Source organism: Amphiura filiformis, chromosome 11, assembly GCF_039555335.1.
Source record: "Amphiura filiformis chromosome 11, Afil_fr2py, whole genome shotgun sequence".
Lineage (NCBI taxonomy): Eukaryota > Metazoa > Echinodermata > Ophiuroidea > Amphilepidida > Amphiuridae > Amphiura > Amphiura filiformis.
Genome location: NC_092638.1, coordinates 13,897,577 through 13,923,887, shown reverse-complemented (window position 1 = coordinate 13,923,887; position 26,311 = coordinate 13,897,577). Strand labels below are relative to the sequence as shown.

Sequence of the window (26,311 nt, the reverse complement as noted above, 5' to 3'; positions counted from 1 at the left end):
TTAATGACATCCACATCTTCCAATTATTATTCAATTGTATTCTATTTTTTATTGTACCGTGTAAAACAAATTAAATTTGATTGCAATTTGATATTAGAAGTGGAGATCCCAAATAAATCATGAGAGTATAGTGTAGCAAATCATGTGGAAAGGGGTCAGGCTAAAATAAAATACTTGAAATAAATATTGGCACATTAGTTTTTATGTATACATAATTGTATCTGCTTTGCATTTTTAACACATTATATTTCTATTCATAATGTCAAACAATAACATTCTCTAAAAGTCTTCGTGAGGGTAAACCATGTAAGCCAGAATCAACTTAACATAGCATATTGAAACTCAACTGCGTCGAATTATGGGGACTGTATTTCGCTTTAATTATAACGAGTAGTCATCGCTTTAGAATAGATACGCTATATGACTCCATCAACACTGGTATTTATTTTATATAAAAATCGAAAGATTCATCAACGCTGCTCACATTGAGCTATTTTTGTATCTTGCTTGCAAATTGGGTCAACACCTCACTTTCTTCCCAATTAAGATCTATTAACCTACTGAAAATTAAACTGGTGTTAATTGCATTTAATTCAGCAGAGATTTGGACTGAACAATTATGCAGTTTTTAGATGAACAACTCCACACGTTTCAATTCCAGTCGTTTTTTCCTTCGCAACATTAATCAATCTAATTTATCGGAGTTAATGTGTTTTATAACAAACTACTACTGCAACATATGTCAAGCAATTGTATCCTCCCATCGATCTTGTATTTAAAGTTGTCAAAGAAAAACGTGAATATTGGCAATCTGGCTCTTTCTAAAAGTAGTGTCAAATGCAAACCAATAATTGTGTAAAGTAATTGTCATTTCGTATTCATCAATCAACATTTGAAGACCAGAGCGCAAGAAGACCGTAAGTCCACATGGCCCCTCAACATGTATACACTAAAGTTACGTATAGTTTCTTAGGGTTTTATAATGTTTAATACATGTTCCAGGGTGAAAACATCATGAAAGGATGTGAAAGATTTGTTTTGGCCCCTGAACATGTATAAAACATTAACAAACTATACGAAATAATACGCAACTTTAGTTTATACATGTTGAGGGGCCAAGTGGACTTACGGTCTTCTTGTGCCCAGGTCTTCATTTAATGACCTGCATATCACGGAAACGTAACTGTAATTTGATATCTTATTTGCAGTGCCGTACGAGTTTCGATCCCTAAAAGCGTTGGATTTTATATATTTGAATGTTCGTACGGGCGCACCATTTACAAAGTGAAGGAGTTCCTGCTTAATTGTTATGTGAAAAAAATCCTTAGCAATACTGGCAATCGAATCTAATGAAGAAGAACAAATAATGAATATTTACTTTTCATCAGCGCATATACGAGTTATCTATATGACAAAATTAGATCTACCAAAACACGTTTCAAAACGTAAAAAGGGGCCAAGTTTAAAAATTCTTTCCTGTGTGGCTTTTCACCCTTTTTAAAACTTGGTCCCATTCAGTAAAGTGGTACCGTAATAACATGAAGAATGAGTCCTAATTTCTACATGCAACAATTAGGTTTAAGACAGTTCGAAAGCGGTGCAATATGACGTAGGCTATGTATTATCATAAACATTTGAAGGTTTATGTTTCATTATATTGCGTGTTCATAAAGAGTAGTAGAGTATTATATATACTTAGCAAATTGACTGTCTGTCAACCTGTTACATATTATAGGCCCTACATCTGTACATAAGGCGCAGGATCGCACAAGACGATGAAGAATTTAACAAAGTGAGTATTTGCTACTTTTGCTTAAATCAAAATACATTATAACGTCTTTACGGAAAAACTTCAATCAAGCACGAACATTAATTAATTTACTCTACAAAATGAACACTGACAATTAAGAAAACAAACAAGTAGCCTAAAGATGACTTCGTATGGGTCTTTAGAAACTTTCATAAATGGGACCAAGTTTAAAAAAGGTGAAAAGCCACACAGGAAAGATTTTTAAACTTGGCCCCTTTTACGTTTTGAAACGTGTTTTGGTAGATATTAATTCTTTTTTGAGGTAAAAGATATTGCGCGGTAAGTGGTTCTTTGTAGCCATGCGAGGCGAAGTAGTTGGATATCCATATTTCGCGGTTAATGGTTCTTTGTAGACCTGCGGGGCAAACTAGTTGGATATCCATATTTCGCGATGAGTGGTTTTTGAAGCTTCGAGGGCAAACTAGTTGGATATCCATATTTCGCGGTTAGCAGTTCTTTGTAGCCCTGCGGGGCAAACTTGTTGGATATCCATATTTCGCGGTTTGTGGTTCTTTGTAGCCCTGCGGGGTAAACTAGTTGGATATCCATATTTCGCGATGAGTGGTTTTTACAGCTTCGAGGGCAAACTAGTTGGATATCCATATTTTGCGGTTAGCGGTTTTTTGTAGCCCTGCGGGGGCCTATGTTCGATATCCTCATTTCGCGGTTAGTGGTTTTTAAAAGACCCGTAACAACCCCAATCAGCTGCATGGGGTAAAAGAATTATTTAAAAAATAATAGATGAACCCTATAGTTTATATATGTATTTTCCTGTCATTTCCTGCAAACCTAATAAAGATATTTTGATAATTGAAAATAGTCTTTATCATAAATCGTATTGAAAGAGTCAACAAGCGTCAGAAATTATAATTTGCCATGGAACTTCGGTCATATTTTATTTGAAATATAACTGGATGTTATAGGGTCTGCATGCATGGTATGCATAGTATGATGATATACAGACACTGACCTTTCCCTAAAACTATTAAGCAGCAAGTTGTGTATCACACCCATCATGGGTTCGAACCCCTTTATTGTATTTTATTGTTAAACCTGAATAGCGTGATTACTTTTGAATGAGCGGCAGCACACATATTTTGTTTGAGGATAGCTGGATCTATTTCCTTTTCCTCACATCTTCTCTGTAGTACAAAGCTGTCTTTTTATCTAGTGTTTAGACAATGTTTACTCAACCATTGCTATCAATGGATGTTGCCATTTTTGACGACTTCTAACTTTTGAAATGCCCAAAATGAATCAATAAAACCGTGTATAAGATATTTGCGGGGATATTTGGGCGCGATTACAAAAATTAGAAAATAAATGGGCACTTCTGGGTTGGGTATCTATAGAGGCCCTGCATGAAATTATTGATTGGCTCCAAACAAAGAATTTGAACCGGTGTCCTTCACCGTAGTTATGGCGGAGTACAGTCCATTCAATCAAATGTTCATCAACCTATTTGATCGTAGTGCAGGGTTATGTGTGTGAGACGAACTGTCACGGTAGATTGCAATCATGCTTTTGTTGAATGCATTTGGGTAGTCTGCCATATTTACGGGATGATACGTCACATGCAATGCCTCTATAGATTCTATAGAATTTAAGTATGATATATTTTCGATGGTAATATATTTTCACTTTCAAAGTTTGTAGTTTTCATAATTGCAATTTCTGAATATTATATAAAAGGTGGGAATAAGTCTATAAATGAAAGAGTATCGGATCATTTTGAATGTTAATAAATACGAAACGCCGGCGGTAGACACCAGCAATATCAGGGATTGCCGCGATTCTTGCAGTAGCTTTTATGAATAGAATACAATAGTGGATACAATAGCGGATACAATAGCGGAACAATAGAGCTCTCTTACGGGCAAATAAACCTCGTCGCGTTTTGCTAAACTTCACTTCTTCTTTTTCATGAACTAACCGTTATTTCATTAAGTAACCGTTATTTTTAAAACTTGGCAAAACCTCGACGCGAGGTTTTTAATTAACAATAACAAAGAAGTAATATGTGAAATATATACTCGAATTAATCAGATTATCTCGTTGATATCACTTCGGCATATTTTAGATAATAATTATAATTGTAATAATTTCATAGAGTGTTTGGATAAATAGAACTCAATTTTAAATGAAATGATCGTCATTAACTGGGCTGCAATACATGTAAAAGGAATTTGTATTTATGGAAACCTAGTAATTCAGATACATGTGATTTTTGTAATACAATGTAGTACAGATAATTTGGAACATTTCTTTATGTGTTCAAATAACAACGCAATTTGGATTAAATTTTCAAACTTTAGCTGTCAAATGGAAAATTGCAACTTGTTTAAAATAAACCTGAAAAACATTTTATGTGGGTGGGATATTGAAAGTAATGGAAAACATTTAGCAAATATTTAAATTGTTTTGGCATGTTTTGCCATTTACAAATCTAGCATAATATACATTGGTATTGGAAAATATATACCTGTATTGATGTTATTTACTCAGGAAATAAAAAGAATTGATCAAATGATGTTGAATTTAAAACAAACACTGATAATAAATATAGATAAAGAAAAATGGAATTACTGTAAAAATATATGGGAATATTAAGTGATGATAAAATATTTACATTAACAGTACCAAACAGAAAAAGAGAAAGTAAGAATATATAAAATTTAAGAAATAAAGGCGTAAGCTAGACAATTTATTGTCAAAGAGAAAAAAAACCGCGCTGCAGTTCAAACATCTTTACACAATTGTAAAATAGCAAACAATATTACACTTTAATGCTTATTAATACCCTACTGTTAGTTGAATCATTTTCTTACGATCCGTGACCATTCATAGCATACCTTTGTTTCTCTGTGGATTTGACTAGATGGACATATTCTAAGAAAAAATAGCTCCTATGTCCCTCCCAAAAATGGCGGGAAAATCTATTTATAGCTCATTTTCCAAAATGGCCGCCGGTGACATTTTGAAAAACATGAATATCTATATACCATGTTCTGGATAGCCTATAATGACAAATAATATGCCGTTTTCCACTATTTTTGGCATGCCCAACCTTTTAAGATAAAATTCAAAGTGTTGAGAGGTCATCTTGACCCCTAAATCCAAGATGGCCGCCAGTTCCATATTGAAAAACATGAAAATCGATATATCATGAAGTGGATAGGCTATAATAACAAACAATGTGTCGTTTTCAACTATATTTGGCATGCAAAACCGTTTAAGATCATATTCAAAGAGTTTGGGGTCACATTGACCCCTAAATCCAAAATAGCCGCCAGCGCCATATTGACAAAAACATGAAAATCTATATACCATGAAGTGGATAGGCTATACTGACAAACAATGTGTCGTTTTCCACTATTTTTGGCATGCCAACTCTGTTTTTGTCATATTCAAAGTATTTGGGGGTCATCTTGAACCCTAAATCCAAGATGGCCGCCAGCGCCATATTGAAAAACATGAAAATCGATATATCATGAAGTGGATTGACTATAATAACCAACAATGTGTCGTTTTCAACTATTTTTGGCATTCAAAACTATTTAAGATCATATTCAGAGAGTTTGAGGTCACCTTGACTCCTAAATCCAAGATGGCCGCCAGCACCATATTGACAAAAAGATGAAGTGGATAGGCTATACTGACAAATATTCAACTATTTTTTGGCATGCCAAGCCTTTTCAAGTCGTATTCAAAGAGTTTGGGGGCATCCTGACCCCTAAATCCAAGATGAGTGTCTAAGCCATGTCGGAAAACATGAACATCGATATTTAAGGCCAATACTTATTTATATTCATACTTATACTATAGATTTTGAAAGTGTTACCTTAGTTCTTTCAGGAAAGTTGCACGTTAAGAGCATGTTATGGAGAACAGAACAGACACTGAAGAGCTACAGAGCAACCAAGTAGAATGCATGCTGAAAGATCATTGCCATGTAAAAGACAGTTTAGAAAAAGTAGAGAAATGGGAGAACATTAAGGACAATTTTTTACAATGGAAGGGCCTTGATAAATTTCAACATGTCAATATAACAGTGGAATGGGATAAAGGACCTAAGGGTTATCATATGCATGCTACTTGTTGTACCACGATGTCTAACACACACGCTCACTGCCAAGCTACAAAACGCAAGCACAAATCTGAGAAATCAAAAAAAAAGCTGGGATGTCATCTTTCTCAGGACCTCCTCCCAAGAAACTTCGTTCAAGTATAGGTGTTCTGCATGATAAGGCATTGTGCGTCCGTAACCGGGACAAAAAACACTTTTGTTACTTTTGACACAAGAGGCATGGAAAAGGTTCAAGGCATTCACTATCTACATTGCAGATGAGGATACAAGAGAGCGGTTAGATATGTTAATACCGTCAATCCCAGACAGGCAAACAGCATTTGGCTTGGAAATCAGATACCACCGTCATTGCTGGCGTCAATATGTCAGCAATCAAGCGAGGGATAATCTCAGTGAAAATGCAGAGCATCTACAGCATGTTAACCTTCGGGAGGGCTCAAGCTTTGTTCTTTCAACATATCCAACAAGTCGTATTTAAAGATCGTGAAATACGCATCCTTGAAGGACTGCTCCGGCAAGATTACATTCGCATTACTTCAAACTACGGGCACTTTTCCCAAGTACGGTCCAGCTACCTCAAGGAACTTCTGATCAAAGAATTTGGAAAAGTCATAGGATTTTACGAACGTATTCAGAAGAATGTTAGTGAGCTTGTGTATGATACAAGAGCTGCTGATACATACATCGAGGCCGCGCTGTTATCACTGCATGGGAGTAACGGATGACCAGTTGGTCAACAATGTCGCAACACGACTTAGAGAACAGGTCATCAAAAGAACCACTATTCCTTGGCCCCCGTACATGCATGAGTTGGAGCAAGATGAAAACTTGAGTGAGGTCCTACTAAAGCTCATTACCTGGTTGAAAAACCTAACACAGGTTCAGCTGATGACAACCCAAAGGTCTGATCAACTTCGTCAATCTTAGAAAGCAATCATTATTTACGACAGGGGTTGGCATTTTGAAGGGGGATCCCGATTTTTTTAATCTTATCTTGGGGGATCGAAATTTTTGTTGAACCAGGAGGGGGATTGTTAAGTTTTAAATAGAGAAATTCGTGAAAACAAGGGCGGAATTTGAAAATTTGCTTTCCCCCCTCGCGTCCACTCAAAATTGTCAGATTCCCCATTTTAAACTTAACAATCCCCCTCCTGGTTCAACAAACAATTTTGCGTTTCCACCTCAAGATCAAATAAAAAAATCGGGTTCCCCCTCAAAATGCCCATTCCCCCCTGTCGTAAATAACGATCTCTCCCTAAGATTGACGCAATTGATCGGACCTTTGGGTTGTCATCAGAATAGACCTGTGTTTTTTCAACCAGGTAATGAACTTTAGTAGGAGCTCACTCAAGTTTTCAGCTTGCTCCACCTCATGTATATACGGGGGCCAAGGAACAGTGGTTGTTTCGATGACCTGTTCTCTGAGTCGTGTTGCGACATTCTTGACCAACTGGTCATCCGTTACTCCCAGTGATAACACCGCGGCCTCGATGTATGTATCGGAAGTGCTTGTATTATACACAAGCTCACTAACTTTCTTCTGAATACGTACGTGAAATCCTATGTCTTTTCCAAATTCTTTGATCAGAAGTTCCTTGAGGTAGCTGGACCTTACTTGGGAAAAGTGCCCGTAGTTTGAAGTAATGCGAATGTAATCTTGGAGCAGTCCTTCAAGGGTGCGTATTTCACGATGTTGAAAGAATTAAGCATTTTCACTGAGATTATTGATTGCTTGATTACTGACATATTGACGCCAGCAATGACAGTGGTATCTGATTTCCAAGCCAAATGCTGTCTGCCCGTCTGGGATTGACGGTATTAACATATCTAACCGCTCTCTTGTATCCTCATCTGCAATGTAGATAGTGTGTGCCTTGAACCTTTTCCATGCATCTTGTGTCAAAAGTAACAAAAGTGTTTTTGTCCAGGTTACCAGACTTTTGTCCCGGTTACCAGACTTTTATGGACGCACAATGCCTTATCATGCAGAACACCTATAATTAAACGAAGTTTCTTGGGAGGAGGTCCTGAGAAAGATGATTGCTGACCGGACATCCCAGCCTTTTTTTATTTCTCAGATTTGTGCTTGCGTTTTGTGGCTTGGCAGTGAGCGCGTGAGCTAGACATCGTGGTACAACAAGTAGCATGCATATGATAACCCTTAGGTCCTTTATCCCATTACACTGTTGTATTGACATGTTGAAATTTATCAAGGCCCTTCCATTGTAAAAAATTTGTCCCTAATGTTCTCCCATTTCTCTACTTTTTCTAAACTGTCTTTTACAGGGCAATGATCTTTCAGCATGCATACTAGTTTATCAGTCTCACTTTCAAAATCTCTAGTATAAGTAATTGAGTAAAAATAAGTAATTGGCCTCATGTGTGTCACATCTTAAATATCGATGTTCATGTTTTTCGACATGGCTTAGACAGTCATCTTGGATTTAGGGGTCAAGATGCCCCCAAACACTTTGAATACGACATGAAAAGGTTTGGCATGCCAAAAATAATGGAATATTTGTCAGTATAGCCTATCCACTTCATGTTTTTGTTAATATGGTGCTGGCGGCCATCTTGGATTTAGGGGTCAAGGTGACCCCAAACTCTTTGAATATGATCTTAAATGGTTTTGCATGCCAAACATAGTTGAAAACGACATATTGTTGGTTATATAGTCAATCCACTTCATGATATATCGATTTTCATGTTTTTCAGTATGGCACTGGCGGCCATCTTGGACTTAGGGTTCAAGATGACCCTCAAACACTTTGAATATGACAAAAAAAGATTTGGCATGCCACAAAGAGTGGAAAATGACACATTGTTTGTCAGTATAGCCTATCCACTTCATGGTAGGCCTATATAGATTTTCATGTTTTTGTCAATATGGCGCTGGCGGCTATCTTGGATTTAGGGGTCAATGTGACCCCAAACTCTTTGAATATGATCTTAAACGGTTTTGCATGCCAAATATAGTTGAAAACGACACATTGTTTGTTATTATAGCCTATCCATTTCATGATATATCGATTTTCATGTTTTTCCATATGGAACTGGCGGCCATCTTGGATTTAGGGGTCAAGATAACCTCTCAACACTTTTAATTTTATCTTAAAAGGTTGGGCATGCCAAAAATAGCGGCAAACGACATATTATTTTTCATTATAGCCTATCCAGAACATGGTATATAGATATTCATGTTTTTCAAAATGTCACCGGCGGCCATTTTGGAAAATGAGCTATAAATAGATTTTCCCGCCATTTTGGGAGGGACATAGGAGCTATTTTTTCTTAGAATATGTCCATCTAGTCAAATCCACAGAGAAACAAAGGTATGCTATGAATGGTCACGGATCGTAAGAAAATGATTCAACTATGTAGATCTTTATAATTATATTGTGACGAACCCGGGTTGTGAACAAAATCATTACTCTATGATTACCGACAAATCAATCAATTGAAAACATTTGAAAACAGGAAATGAATGGAGTGTTAAAACAAAATCTAAAGTGCTTGTATCGTAGGAGTTTATAAGGACTCTTAAAACATCACCACTATAGCTAATATTAGACGCTTCTTAAAAATTCATTGCAAGTTTAAATGTATTCTATTTACCAGTTATTTATAAATCTGCATTAGTCTAACGAACGTGTGAATTAAAACGTCAACAAGTTGTTCGAACTGTGTACCTTTCAATTATTCAAACTTAAAGGCCCACTCAAATTTTTTTTTGTAAATTGCTTAAAAGTGAAGGATAAGTCATTCAAATTGTCATTTGGTATTTTCGAAATGAAAAATTTGGCAAAAAACAAAGAAAACAGCAGTATTGACAAAGTGGAAGCCCCATTCAAATACATGTAGCTAATTTATATACTGTCAGTATAAGCAGGCTATGTTAGCACATTTAGAACAATGACAAAGGTACCAAAATCTGAATTTTGATATTTTTACGATCGTCCGGATGAGAAAATTACTGAATGGGCCTTTAAAGCCAGCGTGCATATTTCATCCACCGACTATAGCTAACATTATTTCTCTAGTCTTCTCTTTGCTATTTAGCTGTTAAGTGCAATCTTACATTATTCAGCCCTCGGTCATTGCTTTATACATGTATAGAAAAGAGTCTGTTTCAAGCACTGTATGCATAAGCATAGCAAATCTTTGCTTTTCGTAATTACTAGACTGAATTGGTCTAACTTTTGGAATAAATTCAGTCAGGAAACGGTGTATTGATCAGCAATCATTAAATCAATATTTGTTATTTTTAATCTTGGAAGTTCATCGTAATGAAAAATCATTAAAACACTCTTTATCGTCGTGTTTTTAGACAATATCGGACATATTTATCGCGAAGTTGCATTCGTCGAAATCCATAACCTTTACTCGCGTTGATACTCATATTTTCAACCAATGAGCTAAAAAAAATTATATTGATTTACCACATATTTGGGTGTGAAATTGATTTCGGGGGTGGGCTGGATATTTGTTACAACAAACCACTCCATGTGCATTTAGGGTAAACCAGTAAAGATCTCCAAATGTTTTCTTTAACAGGTGTCAACAAAATCCCTTATTTTATTATCTTAAAAGTGAAACACATGTCTGCCCATGTGTCAAACAAAAGTGTTTACACCAACTTGTTTGTGGTATCTGTAAACGACAGTTCATCAAGTAAGATGAACTTTGTTCATGTAGGATATCTGAAAATGTCAATTGATTGTGTGTATTTTATTATCATTAAATCAAATATGCAAAAATTACTTCAACAATAAGACTCATTATTATTGATTATATAAAATACAAGACCATCAGTACATTCCCGATGTCTTTCTTGGTGGTAAGTGTTGATTGGAAAGGCAGCTTATTACTCGTAGTGAAAATGTGTTATTCAAATCAGCAATTGTGCTAGATTGTAGAGGAGAATCGTAATGTGATTGAATTAGGTTAAAAACGCGCTAACTCACTTGGGAAGGATAGAGACTTGACGTTTGTTAAGTGTCTGTTTCGTTTCTACGCTCCTGATAAGAGTGAATTTTGCAGGTATAGATCCTTCATTTCGAGCCATCACCCTGGATGGATTAGCAGGCTTTATATAGCGTGTGACCTCCTGGAAAACGCATTATACTAGTTTATTGAGAGTAAGCACACTCTCTATAACACATGTATTTGAATCACAAAGCCCTTGAGAAGCGATATGTGATATATCTGTGGCATGTAAACAAAAGAAACAAATCTTTAAAAAAATCAAAGGATGCATAGGTCAAGGGATACGTTGCAATATTCAAAGCAATCATTGCATTTTGCCTACTTAAATAGCTTTGTAGAGTATCCTCAGAATACTGAAAGTATTAGTAGTTTCAGCGCTTGAAGAGCGTTGTTGGTGTGATGCTGCGATTGCTGGACAGGTGTGGTTATTGTGTTGGTTGTTGGTTGCGTTGTTGTTGTCACTGTTATGGACTATGCTATGTAAGGAATTAATTCTTCTTGCATACGATTATATAAACTGGCCTCAAAAAGAAACTTATAATTTTTCTCAAGGTCATATCTTAAAATCCTGTCCAAAAAATTGCACACAGGATTACTTCAATACTCTACTCTAAACACGGGTCAATAACCAAACAGTTTTCCAGATGACACAACAGCAAAATGCACTGACATGGAACAGCTTCCTGGACCACATTCACAGCCCAATAATTGTCACCCAACACAAGATATCTGTGAATAAATGGAATAGTGTGGAACAAGACCTGTTTCTTGAAGAAAGTGTGTGAAAAGCAGAAGCAGCCCCGTTCCACACTATTCCACTTACTCTTTTGAACTGTGTAAGGATCTAGTACGCATTCTCACAGATTTCCTTTACTGGGTTCCAATTATTCGCATGTGAATGTGGTCCCGGAAGCTGTTCCGTGTCAGTCGAATTTACTGTTGTGTCAGTTGGACAACTGCTTATTTACTGACATGTGTTTAGAGAAGTAATCCTGTGTGTAATTTTTGTTCATATTTATGGACAAGATTTTAAGATATGACCTTGTGAAAAATTATAAGTTTCTTTTTGAGGCCAGTTTACATATTTTATATGTATAGCATTTGGGTCATTCAACTAAAATACATCGATTAGAATGATTTGTGAGTAAGAACACTACTCTACACCAACGCAGAACAAACATAGCATGCTTACCTTCACACATATTGTGAGGTGATTATATGCATACGCTATTCACGGTTGTTTGATGTACAGCCTGTCTCAAAAAAAATTGTGCAAGTGAAAAGCGCTCTCTTTGGCAATTAGAAAATACCGTTGTGACATAAAGCTTACATCAACGTCACGGGCGCAGTCTTAGCTCTCAAATGCCGTTTGTTCTGTTCAATTAACTTGTTCCAATTTCGAGATATGTTTATTTAACAATGAAAGGGTAAAATCACAATTGTGCCACTTTTACTAGGGAAATCAATGATAGATGATGTTGATGCGTCTAATGCACTCCCCCTTTCGGGTCGCATGCATTAGACGCATCAACATCAGCACGCGTGCATTGTTTTTGTCTAATGTCTCTCCCAACAAGTAATACGCGTTCATTAACCTATAACATGTATAAGTGCGCAATATTTGTTTGCCTTTTAACATGTAAGACTAAGAGAACAGTATTTACCATGATAAAATCATTGACATGCACATGCAGAACAGCAGAATGTGAAATCCATTTTTACAGCAGAATGTGAAATATTTATTTATCTTTAAATCTCTTTTAAGTGGAAAAAGAGAATCATCATTCCTGCATCATGACAAAACAGTAAAAACAGTCAAAAATTTTTATATTGTGTAATTGATGCATTCTTTTGATTTCACGAAGGAACTTTTGATCAACTTGATGCTATCACTGTTACATGTAAAGCCCTCTTCCCTAGTAAAAGTGGCACAATTGTGATTTTACCCTTTCGTCTTTGACTAAACATATCTCGAGATTAGAACAAGCAAATTGAACAGAACAAACGGCATTTGAGAGCTAAGACTACACCCGTGACGTTGATGTAAGCATTATGTCACAACGGTATTTTCTAATTGCCACAGAGGGCGCTTTTCACTTGCACAATTTTTTTTGAGACAGGCTGTATATAGAATTGGCTTCATTATTATCCTAAATCATATTTCTTTATTTGCAAGGGGTAGGTGATTAATACCTCCATTAAAACAGCTTGAATAGGTGAAACAAGCAACAAGGAAATTTTATAAACATATTTTATCACACAATAAAAGGAATTATTTGCATTAAAAGCTTGAATGAGTAATTTCCAGTTATTAAATAGCGCCACCAATTTTGTCATTAAATGATATAAAAGTGAATAATTTTGTAAAAAGGGGAAACTAAAGTTGAGAATGACTCAAAAGCATCTGTATACATTAGCATGATATCACATTTAGCTGTTTAAGCCTAAAGTTTGGTTGTGCATGATGTTTTGTTTGAAAAACTAATAAATGATCCCCAATTTTTTTTTTTTCTTGGTGAAATTGTTCTAACAATGTTGCTGATTGGTCCAACTGATACTGAAAACTTCTTTTAGACCAATAGGTAGGTAGTTCTCATAGGGTTAACTTACTAGTTCAGGGTGTCCCAGAATGACCTGTACCGGGCAAGCTGACTTTTAGCTATGAATATCATTGCAATATTAGTCATATTGTTTGTAGTTTTTACCCGGGTTTTTTACATTTAGCTTACTTGAGAATTTGAGATTTTACCTTTTTGTACCTTTCTGATTGCTGGATAATGTACTGGCTGTTGGCAAAGCAACTTTTTAAGAATGGGTCAGTTGATAACAATCACGAAAAGATGAAAGACCGGGAATTAAAGGATGAAAGTTTGTAACAGATTCATCAGGATCGTTAATGAAAGTTCTAAAAACAGATCCAAAACGAATAAATTAAGTACTCACTAGAAATATTTAGATTCTTATAAGGAATTGAACTAATATAAACATCTCGAAAAAGTAATTACCCCTTAAATAATAACCATAAGTCAACAACGGGCTATTGTATCACAAATCTGTAAAATGCGCAGGAAGCAGCATTTATTTCTGCGCATTTTGACACCTCATTTGTAGCAATTCTCGCTAATCGCAATAAGGGCGCCGCCAGCGGTTTGCGATGTAATCGTGATGCATCATGGGAAAATCGTGATGTATCATGGGAAAAGGTCGACATCCAAGTCCGCGCAATACGAATATTACCATGCTATTACATAGGAACACGAGACAATATTTTTTAGGTCAATATAACGGTATTACACGCATGGTAATATTCGTATTGCGCGGACTTGGATGTCGACCTTTTCCCATGATACATCACGATTACATCGCAAACCGCTGGCGGCGCCCTTATTGCGAATAGCGAGAATTGTTTTATTGTTTTCTGAGCTGTCGTATCAAATAAGGTGTCAAAATGCGCATAAATAAATTTTGCTTCCAACGCATTTTACAGATTTGTAATAAAGCAGCCCGCTTTTGAATAATGGTCATTATTTAAAGTGAGGGTAATCATTTTACTTTTTGAGATGTTTACATCATTGACCAAGAGGCAAACAAATTACCCGATGGATGAAAGAGGCCATCTGGATAAGGAGTAGCGGTAACACTATTATGCAAGGGCGAGGGGGCGTACAAACTTGATCGGATCTACGATCAGATCATCGGCAAGCAATTTATGTGACGCCATCAAGATCAGTCACAAAGATTGCCGGTAACATCTAGAAATACTACCACTTACCAAACCAGAATGAACAAGATTCCTGGTAGGAATCGAAATATTTCTAGTGAGTACCTCTTTAGTAATTGGCTTGCTTTGGATCTGTTTGGAGGACTTTTGCTTATCAAAGGATGAAAATAGTTTGAATAGGATTCTTTAGCACTCCCGATGGGTTTAATCTTTGTTATTAATTTATAAAAAGAGTGAAAGTAAACGAAAAGGTCTAGCCTCATATTTTATTACAACAAGTTATTAGCCCCAAATCTTGTTTTCATCATATTTATACTAAATGTATCATAATAGCTAGCATCGTTACCTACCAAATCTCAGATCCCGGGTTAGAAAACCTTTTTATATTCTTTTAACTGGAATGTTAGACGGCGCTATTCCATTTACCATACACCCCGCTTAATAAAATTGAGCCAGCTTAACCTTAAGGGTATACAATGTATTGTTGGTCGAAGCAGCAGAAAAAAAAGTAGTTCACAGCATCTTGCGAATGGTAGTGTGCTTTAACAAAAATTACATCGCTCAATTCATAGCGAGCGTATAGAAGAATTCAAATATCACAGATATACTTTTGTAGGTCCTGTGGTTCTTGAGTTATGTTGTAAAGAGGACTGAAACAACAACACTTTTGTAAAACGTTAACGTATACATAACTCGTTAACAACAATAAATTAAGCAAGTTTTCAAAGTATATGATTTGTAGAATGATCTTTTGCAAAACACCAAAGTGTTATTTTTCAATAATATATTGATTCAGATAATGAAAAAAAATGTGTGGCTGCTTCGACCAACAATACCTCGTATACCCCCGCGTATACCCTTAAGACGTTGACACTAATAAACGCCTTCAATGATAGTGAGTTTGATTTCTTCTGGCGCGGTGATCAAGTGTTTGTTTTCATTTGTTTTCATAAATATAATACGCTGCCAACGCGTCAGATTGTGAGAAAGGGCGTACTTGAATAACACTGTTGGAAGAGCTGTATAGTACATGTAGTAAGCCTTGGGGAGGGGAAATTGTGGGCGCTCTAGCAATTTCACGCAGGGTGAAAGATGGTGTAAAATTTCGTAATAACACAAGAATATATTAGAATGTTATGATGTGATAATATTTACTTTGTTATTTAGGTCCACTAAATATGACCTGAACAAAGAGAATTCAAGAATTATTTCTAACCGAATATTTACTGGGTAACCCCGACGTCAGTGGAATGATTACAGTACAACTGTGAAACATCATCCCTAGTCAAGGTGTGGTGGTAGCAATATAATAGTATACAAATATTAACTCGAGGTGAAAGATGGAACAATACATCTTTCATCGAGTGATTATATTTCGACCATTACACGAATTTAAGACAGTTAATATTTGTTTTATATCACTCATGCATAAATTCTATTACTAAAATACTATTTAAGGTAGGAAATACATTTTTTCATCAACATAACATCATGTTTTGCCGTGATATACTTCACATTTTGGGGTCCACCCCATAACTAAATCGGCGAATCCAAGAGTCAGCGCACGGCTTGGCGCAGGCGCACTACGGCAGAGCACTATGATGGTATTAATATTAACTGGCTATGAGTACGGTCGAAATATAATCACTCGGTGAAAGATGGATTGCTCCATTCCACGAGCCGGAACGGCGAGTGGAATGGAACAATACATCTTTCACCGAGTGATTATATTTCGACCATTACACGAATTTAAGACAGTTAATATTTGTTTTATATCACTTATGCATAAATTCTATTACTAAAATGCTATTTAAGGTAGGAAATACATTTTTTCATCAACATAACACCATGTTTTGCCGTGATATACTTCACATTTTGGGGTCCACCCATATATTAAATCGGCGAGTCCAAGAGTCAGCGCACGGCTTGGCGCAGGCGCACTACGGCAGAGCACTATGATAGTAAAGACTATCACACGGAGAGGGTGATGGTAAAAATGATAAATGGTAATCAACCAATGAACTGTCTAGCATTTATGTATGAGTGATATAATAAAGACTATCACACGGAGAGGGTGATAGTAAAAATGATAAATGGTAATCAACCAATGAACTGTCTAGAATGAGTGATATAACACAAGTTGTGTAATGGGTTTATTTACAAGGTGAATAATGTCCTACTGAACACTCGGTGTTTAATTGATAGGCTTTTGCAATGGGTATTAAAGATACACGTTTTTCATGTTAATGGTTTCATTGGGTTATCCGTCGGACAAGTTTATATTTGTCCGACGGATAACCCGATGAAACCTTCAACTTTTATTCCGTGTCTCTCACCTACTTGACAATTAGTGGATTTTTAGCGGGTTCGCCGTCGGACAAGTTTAGAACTTTGAAGCTTTCGTCGTCATGAATAGCTCTCACTTCTTCAGGACAAAGTACCTAAGAATGTGAAATTTAGACCGCCCCTTGCCTACTGATGGCTCTGTAATGAGCCGTTCACTGAAGACTGCCCCTTGTCTACAGAAACAAGCTCACCTACTTTAAGTTAGGCACAACATCTTATTTGGTCCTATAGCATTATCGGTGCCCCGATTGGTACTGATGACTCTTTCAATCGTACCCTGAACACTTTCATAGTGCTTTCGTTTTTTATTAAAATGAAATACAATAACACTATGCAAATGTTATTTATTATGTTTAATACAATTTATTACATCACGAGGGTATGTCAAAAAGATTCATCGGTACCTAACCGGACACCGATAGTGCTATAGAACCAAGGACGTGGTGCTTTAAGATTTATTGAGGTGCCCGTTTTGTTATGTTTTCTATTGTTTCCTGCTCGTTATTTTTCTTACATTGCAAATTAAAAATATCCGTCATTGGTCTGAGTGAATTAATCAAGCGCAAGAAGTACAATGTATGGAAATGTATTTTGCCATCAGGGGCGAGATGGCCGAGCGGTCTAAGGCGCTGAGCCGTCGGCCGGGATAATACGATCTGCGTGGGTTCGAGCCTTGGGCTTGCCTTTGGTGAGAATTCATTAACCTATCCCAAAATGTTCCTATAAGGTCGGGAATCCTGCAATTATGTTCAGTTACTGTGAGGTTAGTGTATCAGAGATATTTTCTCTGAAAGTGTGAAGCAGCTCTGCTTCGAAGCAGTATAGAATATAATTGTAGAATTCATCTCGCCCCCATACACTACGTAGCACATGCAGATATATGTAGTGTATGAACGGTGTCTCGTGGTTCGGAAAGTCACGTAAAGTTGGTGGTCCCGTGTACAGGAAGAGTCAAATCCTGTGCACGTTAAGTGTCAGAGCTATTCGAAAAGAGAAGGGGGACCATCCCCGGTTCTGATATCTGTATTCACCTCCTCTAAGTTCCAGAGGACTTCCAGTATAGCTCAAATGAGCTGCAATAGGAAGTACTAGAAAGGAAAGGAAAGGAACATGTTCAATTCGCCAACATGACGCCTGGTCACGAGGGGGACATGTCTAAAGTTGCCTTAGAGAGGAAGCCCCACCAGAGCAGTTCTTCTGGGGTGAACCAAACCTGTCTGGTTATCAAATTAATCAGTGACAAGGTTATCTCTGAATTTCACGGGTGCCAATTGATGAAATAACATTAAAACATCAATTAGCACGTCAAATTCAGAAATAACCTTGTCACTGATTAATTTGATAACCAGGCAGGTTTGTTTCACCCCAGAAGAACAGGGCTTCCTCCTTAAACTGGCAAGCACAACATTTAATAATCAAAGTTGCCCATGTAATTTGACGTAATGACAACATTATGAAGGTTGTTTCAGATTGATTACGATGACGACAAAGTTGCCGATTATTGCCAGAGATTGCTTGTCCACTTTCAGCAAATTTGTAAAATGTATGAACCAATTTTGCCGTTTTTCTGGCGTTGGTCATTTTCCTCTGTGACATGTGGTCGGTGTCAATGGGTCCAAACCCGTTGCAACCCTCAAATTAGCTCAATTTGTACTCCATGTCTCCCACCTACTTGGTTGTAAAGTTAAGATTGGTTGAATTATTGTTTTCTATTGTTTATTGCTCCTTTATTGCAACCGTCATTGGTCTGAGTGAATTAGATCGAGTCACAAAAGAGTGAGTTGGTGTATCAGAAAATATTCCTTACCTAAAGTAAGAAAAAAATGTAGAAAGTCACCATGTATGTTGCTTGAAAGATACAGCAGGTCTTATAATACATCTAGTTAACATTGCTTTCTACGGAAGCCCTTACTCCTACTTCTCTCAAAGCCAGCATGCATGGCCTCATTGAATATGAATAAAGACTTTGATCGTCGCCTGAGAGGACAAAAGAGCTATACATAATTAATAAAGGAAGTGAAATACTCAGGGTATCCCAGTGAATACGTATCAATAGGGCTGCTGTATAAATAGTTTAGCTGATAATTTGATACTAAAGCGTCTTTCACGAGATACTGAATGAGAGACAATGATAATAAAAAGAGAATGACAGACAAAATGTGAGGGAAAGATGGCGAGAATGACGTAAAAAAATTGGGGTAGTTACCGCCTAAGAAACTTATGCTATACAGGACATATTGCACATTTTTCCAGTTCAGTGGTTTAGAGAAAATAGAGCCATTCACGGGCTATCACAGTCGGCACATAGTAGCTCACTATACAGCCTTTCCGCCCAAGGTCGGAATTACCAGATCATCAGGAGCTTTTTAAGAAGGTGATTACTGATTTGGCGCACAATCTTGCCTTATAAAATGTAATGGAAGCGAGGTGATATGAATCAGATGACGTGGTTTCCCTTTCATGTTCATAAAAATTTCAAACATTCCTATGTAATTGATATATAAAAATTTACCACTTAATGCAACAACTTTCTTTGTTTGGCTCCAAAAAGTCTTGTGGTTTTACCTTAAAGTGGAAACCATTTATATTGTGGAAATAAAGCAATAACATAGCATTATAAATTTCATCTAAAGACGAGGGTTAAGAATTGTTAAGAATTAGCTTATTTCATAGTCAGAAAGAGTGGACATCCATAATCCAAGTTTCAATGATAAAAGTATTGATTATAAGGAAAAAGAAGAGCGTTATGTTTTATTTGTCATAGTAAAACTATAGCGCGCTCAAGCAGTATTTTTGTGTGCGCCGGGTTGTATCTTTCAGTGCGCATGCAGAGATGCAATGAATAAGTTTGAAATGCTTAGCCAGTGTTTTAGTGGGGGATTGGACGCAAAGCCAAATTTTTGTTCCCAATTTTTTACATTTTGTATCCATTTTAATGACACTTTACTCATTGCCGTTCCCATTTTATCCCTGTAAATTTTCAAAAGCTCTTCCTGGCTGCACCCCTGCACCCGGGATTCATACTTACCTATGCCTCCTCTCCATTTCCTGCTGTACATTGTGGAGAGAAAAAATCACCTTCGAAAAAGAGTATCATTTGGATATTAATCATAATGAAGATGTTCATAATGAAAACTAGAAAGGAGGTCTGAATAACCACGAAATTCTAGTTACTCATGGTTTGTATAATGACTATAAAATGTGTACTTTGCGTGATCTTTTTGAAACATCTGCATAACAGGAACTAATGCACATATTGTTTTATAATTTTATTCGCAGTGTGAAGACTTGATGCTTATGAAACGGAATTATTTGTATCTAGATGTCACTTCGCCTTCTTATACCGCCCTCTATTTTCAAAGTTGCCAAAATGAGGGAACTCAGCGATTTAGACAGATCGGCCGCAGAAGGATTTCTTGATCGAAGACAAAGTGATTATATAGACCCTGATGAGCGAGATATTGGCACAGAAACTTCTCTTATGGAAGATGTCGGATGCGTAGGATGTATTGTTGTATGCCTTCTTATACTAAGCCCTCCTACTGTACTTGTTGGAGTTATTTTACTTTCCACTGGTGCCATATTAGGACAAGCGCCTGTGTTTGGTTGTGGATTAGCCGTGATTGTTGGTGGCGTCGTTATGGGAGCCGGATCTGCCTTCGTGTTTGTGCGCATGCGATCAAAGCCTATACCAATTTCACCCTCCAGAGCTGGATCAACCCGAAGAAGACATTCACATAATGCTCAAGGTTCATTCAATCATCCACGTTCTGGTTCAAGAGGCATAGAACCTATGGAAGCACATACAATTGAACTAACGTTTTGTACTTCAGAATTACAAACAGGGTAAGACAAGTTCAGATCCGAATAAACAAAAAGGGATTTACCTGACAAAGCAACCTAGTCACCTCAATAAAATGATTATATGAACCATTCTACAACTGGTCTTTAAAATGGTCATATCAATCATTTTAGTGCAGTGATAGCGCCATCTGTTGCTACTAAGTTTATGCCGAATATAAAACGTTTTGAAGATGTATTTAACACCATAGAATATAAAAACATGTAATTTGATAAGTAAGGTTACAAAGAAATATTTGTAAGGTTACGTAAGGTTTTTTTAAAAAATTATAACCCAATTTAGTAACAGTTAAGGTTACGCATTCAAGTTAATGTTATTCGTCTGTGCCCCAAAATTTTTATTTTGCCCCCCTGACCAAAAAAGCTGGCTACGCCGCTGCAGGGATGCAAGTTTTCCTGCTTTTGCAGGAATTCCTGCTTTTTGTTACCCCAAATTTACGCGCTTTTATTGATTTCCAGCCCGTTTTGTGGCTTTATAGCACTAATTTACACGCTTTTTCAGGCTTTTCCTGCAAAATCACTTCAGGCCACTTGCATCCCTGAAGATAGTAGTTTCTGAATCATACCTTACAGCAAAAGGTGTGGAGAGATTTAAAAAATTATGGTGATCATAATATGCGCAAAGATGTGTTCTGAGATGTCAATGACGGCAAATAATAGAGAAATCACCAAATTACAAAACGCAAAGCGATGGAAGGGACAGATTCAAACATTTTCACTGCTCTCAAAATTTTTACGTTCATTGCCGGCACGAGACAATGCATGTGCACTATTTGAATAAGGATAGTTGTATGCCCGATAGTTGCACATTCTGTTGAAATTAGTTGGGTCTGCTACTGCGGGAAACGTTGACGGAGGCGTATTACGTAAAACTTTTGAATCTGTACCTTTCATCGCGTTCGCGATTCAAAACTTGCTGATGTCTGTATCATTTACCGCCACTGATATACGGTATTGAATTAAAAACCTACCTTTCGCACATTATGGTCATCCTGATTTTTCTACCTTCTCTATTAATGAATCAGAAACTGCTACCTTATTCCTTGTGCTGACTGTATATACCATACCATAATATACCATACACCGGGATAATAATCTGATAATAATAATATAATAAGAGTGTTATATGCGACCAGACAAGTTTTTCTGGGAGGTATTTAGGGGTTAATCAAAAAACTACTGATTATGCTTTACTTGTCTAATGTACAGTTATTCTTCAAACTGTTTAAACTTCAGACCATATTTGTTCAGTTTTGGTAATTTTGCTTAAATAATACAATTTCTGCTGGATAATACAATGAACTTATATAAAATGAGCCAATGAAACTACTGGTCATATTTATATTTCCATATGTAGGCCTATTGCAGTTATTGAGTTATGACAAATAATAGGCAAAATTAAAGTTTCTGTTCTTTCCCCTCTCCCAGGAAAACCCATACTTAATGGGAGAAAATATCAATATTTAAGCACAAATGCCAAAATCTTATGGTATTTTGGTTGTGTTAAGCCAGAACTTATGGAGTAACCTCTGCCCTGTCATTAAATATTAGGCAGACTTTATGTTAAACGAATTATGCAGATTAAGTTCCCATATTTGAATTAGTATTATTCGTAAACTAATACCGTCAATACGCGCATTTAGGGTTTCTCTACCGGAAGTCAATCTGTGCCGAAATTCCGTCCCACAATGCAATAAGCGTTTTGCATGACAATAGATACAGTTCGGAGTTTAATCAATATTCTTTGTTAATGCAAAACGCATACTGCATTGTGGGAAGGAATTTCGGCACAAATTGACTTCCGGTAGAGAAGCCCTAAATCCGCGTATTGTACTTACAATCAACGAAAAAAGTCCTTGGAACGCTTGGCACACTCTGTCGAAATTCCGTGCAGAATTTCTTATGTTCATGGAAATGACCTATATTGTGTTTGGGAAGAAACATGACATCTACAACAATGATTTACCTTCCCTCTCCCCATCAAGCAATGTTGGAACACATTGGGGAACCGCTGGAGACATTGGCATTTCTCAACATTGTACGGGGAGAGGGGTGACAGTTTTCCGTTATTTACACGCAAGCGTTCCAAGACTTTTTTCTTTGATTGTCTCTACCGAATGCAAAATATTTCATCTAAATTTCGTTTTTGTTTCATAACTCAAAAACGGAATGTCGCATGAGCTTCAAATTGCACACGATTTGAGAGTGGATTATATGCTTTGTAATCATAATAAAATTGTTGCTAAAGAATTTGGTTTATTAAGGAAGTGGTCATTTTAAACACCCCCTATGCTAAATTACTCACGTTTCTTAATCATGGCTCTAAAATGCTCTAAAATGTCGTTTTTGTCCATAACTCAAAAACAGAATGTTGTATGAGTTTCATATTGCACCAGATTTGAGAGTAGATAATATCCTTTTGAATCATAATAAAATTGTTGATAAAAATGTTGGGTTATTTAGGGAGTGGTCACTGAAAATACCTCCTATGGTAAATTACACAAGTTTCGTAATTATGCCTCTACTGTAAAAACCCTCAAAAACACTACAAATACATTTTTTACAATATCACAATGTTTTGCAGCATGTTTCCAAAATATTTTCAATGTTATTAAAACTTAAAACATTTTGTACCCTTTATGATATAACCCAACATGTAAATGTTTTCTCTAAAACTTGTGTTCGCTGAGTATAGGCATATATAAATGTCTTCTGGAAAACTTGTGTATGCTGAGTATAGGCATATCCGAGCGAATCAGAACGATTATGATGTAACAATTTGAAACAACTCATTTCTGAATATTATTTATATTAAAACACGCTTTAGCCATGAGAAAAAACAAGAAAAGAAAAAAAAACACAATTGAATATACTTTTTTTTTTAAAAGACCACCACTGGGACTCGAACCATTCACATCGGTCATAGTCAAAAGGTTATCAGTCTGAGGACTAATCCGCTACGCCACGCTGCCATTTCGCAATCGAAGTAACAAGTTTTGTTCTTTTATAACTTTTATAGTAGTCAGATATCGGGGAAATTGTAAACTTGTATAGAGTGCTTGCACGAAAGGTCATGAGTTCAAATCATCCTCCAGACACGCTCCATAAGATATGCTAATGCATGGAGTACAAAGAATTACTTTGATCAAAACCAGTTAAACAGGTGATTGTTATTGTACTCCGTGCATTTGTATGTCCTCTGGAGCGTGTCTTTAGGATGGTTTGAACTTTATGATCTTCCATGCAAGCACCCTATAGTAGAAACGGCAAAATGTATCAGTTTACCATAATGACAAAATGGTCCAAAATCGACATTTTATGTTTTAGGCCGCATCTCACGAAGCGTCACGTTCGTTTACATTTGCTATACCAATTGAAAATGTTTTATTGCAAAAGGAATGAAACATTCGTTTCATATATGAAATTTGTTAACAGTTAAGTTTATTACCAATTTAAATTGAAATAAATACGCATAAACAACTCATTTCTGAATATTATTTATATTAAAATACGCTTTTGCGATGAGAAAAAAAAAACAAGAAAAGAAAACAAGAAAACAACAATTGAATATACTTTTAAAAAAGACCACCAATGGGACTCGAACCACATCGGTCAATAGTCAAAAGGTTATTAGTCTGAGGACTAATCCGCTACGCCACGCTGCCATTTCGCAATCGAAGTATTAAGTTTTGTTCTTTTATAGTAGTCAGGTATCGGGAAAGTGTAAATTTATTGTATAATGGAAATGGCAAAGTGTATCACTTTACCATAATGACAAAATGGTCAAAATCGACATTTTATGTTTTGAGGCCATCTCATGAAGCGTCACGTTCGTTTACATTTGCTATACCAATTGAGAAAGTTTTAATGCAAAGGAATGAAACATTGATTTCATATATGAAATTTGTTAACACTTTACCATTTTGAATTGAAAGAAATACGCATATATATTTATTTCAATTCAAAATGATACCTGACTAAATAAAAGAACAAAACTTGTTACTTCGTTTGTGCAAAAACATTCAGCGTGTGTAGCGGATTAGTCCTCCGACTGTTAACCTTGGCTATTGACTGATGTGCGCGTTCGAGTCCCAATGGTGGTCTATATTTTTTTTAAGTGTATTAAATTGTTGTTTCTTTTTTATTTTATTTTTTTTTCATCGCAAAAGCGTATTTTGTTATAAATAATATTCAGAAATGAGTTGTTTCAAATTGTTACATCATAATCTTTCTGATTCGCTCGGATGTGCCTATACGCAGCAAACACAAGTTTTAGAGAAAACATAAATTTTATATGTTAGGTTATATCATAAAGGGTACAAAACGTTTAAATAACATTCAAAAAACATTTTGGAAAACATGCTGCAAAACATTGTGATATTGTACGAAAAATGCATTTGTAGTGTTTTTGAGTTATGAGACAAAAACGACAATTGACTCGGTGTCATACAGAAGAGGGCCATAATTACAAAACTTGTGTCATTTAGCATAGGAGGTGTTGTCAGTGACCACTCCCTAAATAACTCAACATTTTTATCAACAATTTTATTAGGATTCAAAAGGATATTATCTACTCTCTAATCGTGTGCAATATGAAGCTCATACAACATTCTGTTTTTGAGTTATGGACAAAAACGACATTTTAGAGCAGTTTAGAGCCATAATTATGAAACGTGTGTAATTTAGCATATGGGGTATTTTCAGTGACCACTCCTTAACTAAACCCAATTCATTATCAACAATTTTATTATGATTGCAAAGCATATAATCCCCTCTCAAGTCGTGTGCAATATGACGCTCATACAACATTCTGTTTTTGAGTTATGGACAAAAACGACATTTTAGAGCAGTTTCGAGCCATAATTATGAAACGTGTGTAATTTAGCATATGGGGTGTTTCAAATGACCACTCCTTAAATAAACCAAATTCTTTATCAACAATTTTAATATGATTGCAAAGTATATGATCCACTCTCAAATCGTGTGAAATTTGAAGCTCATACGACATTCCGTTTTTTTTGAGTTATGAGGCAAAAACGAAATTTAGATGAAATATTTTGCATTCGGTAGAGACAATCAACGAAAAAAGTCCTTGGAACGCTTGGCACACTCTGTCGAAATTCCGTGCAGAATTTCTTATGTTCATGGAAATGACCTATATTGTGTTTGGGAAGAAACATGACATCTACAACAATGATTTACCTTCCCTCTCCCCATCAAGCAATGTTGGAACACATTGGGGAACCGCTGGAGACATTGGCATTTCTCAACATTGTACGGGGGGGAGGGGGTGACAGTTTTCCGTTATTTACACGCAAGCGTTCCAAGACTTTTTTCTTTGATTGTCTCTACCGAATGCAAAATATTTCATCTAAATTTCGTTTTTGTTTCATAACTCAAAAACGGAATGTCGCATGAGCTTCAAATTGCACACGATTTGAGAGTGGATTATATGCTTTGTAATCATAATAAAATTGTTGCTAAAGAATTTGGTTTATTA

General features: G+C 36.2%; 1 protein-coding gene across 1 annotated transcript in view; it reads left to right on the top strand.

The window, feature by feature from the left end:
- The window catches only part of LOC140164383 (uncharacterized), a 169,469-nt gene that overhangs the window by 110,364 nt on the left and 32,794 nt on the right, over positions 1–26,311 (top strand). The window contains exon 4 of the mRNA XM_072187658.1: positions 20,230–20,796. Coding sequence (XP_072043759.1) covers positions 20,273–20,796 — 524 coding nt within the window. The 5' untranslated portion in view covers positions 20,230–20,272. The remainder of the gene's footprint in view (positions 1–20,229; positions 20,797–26,311) is intronic.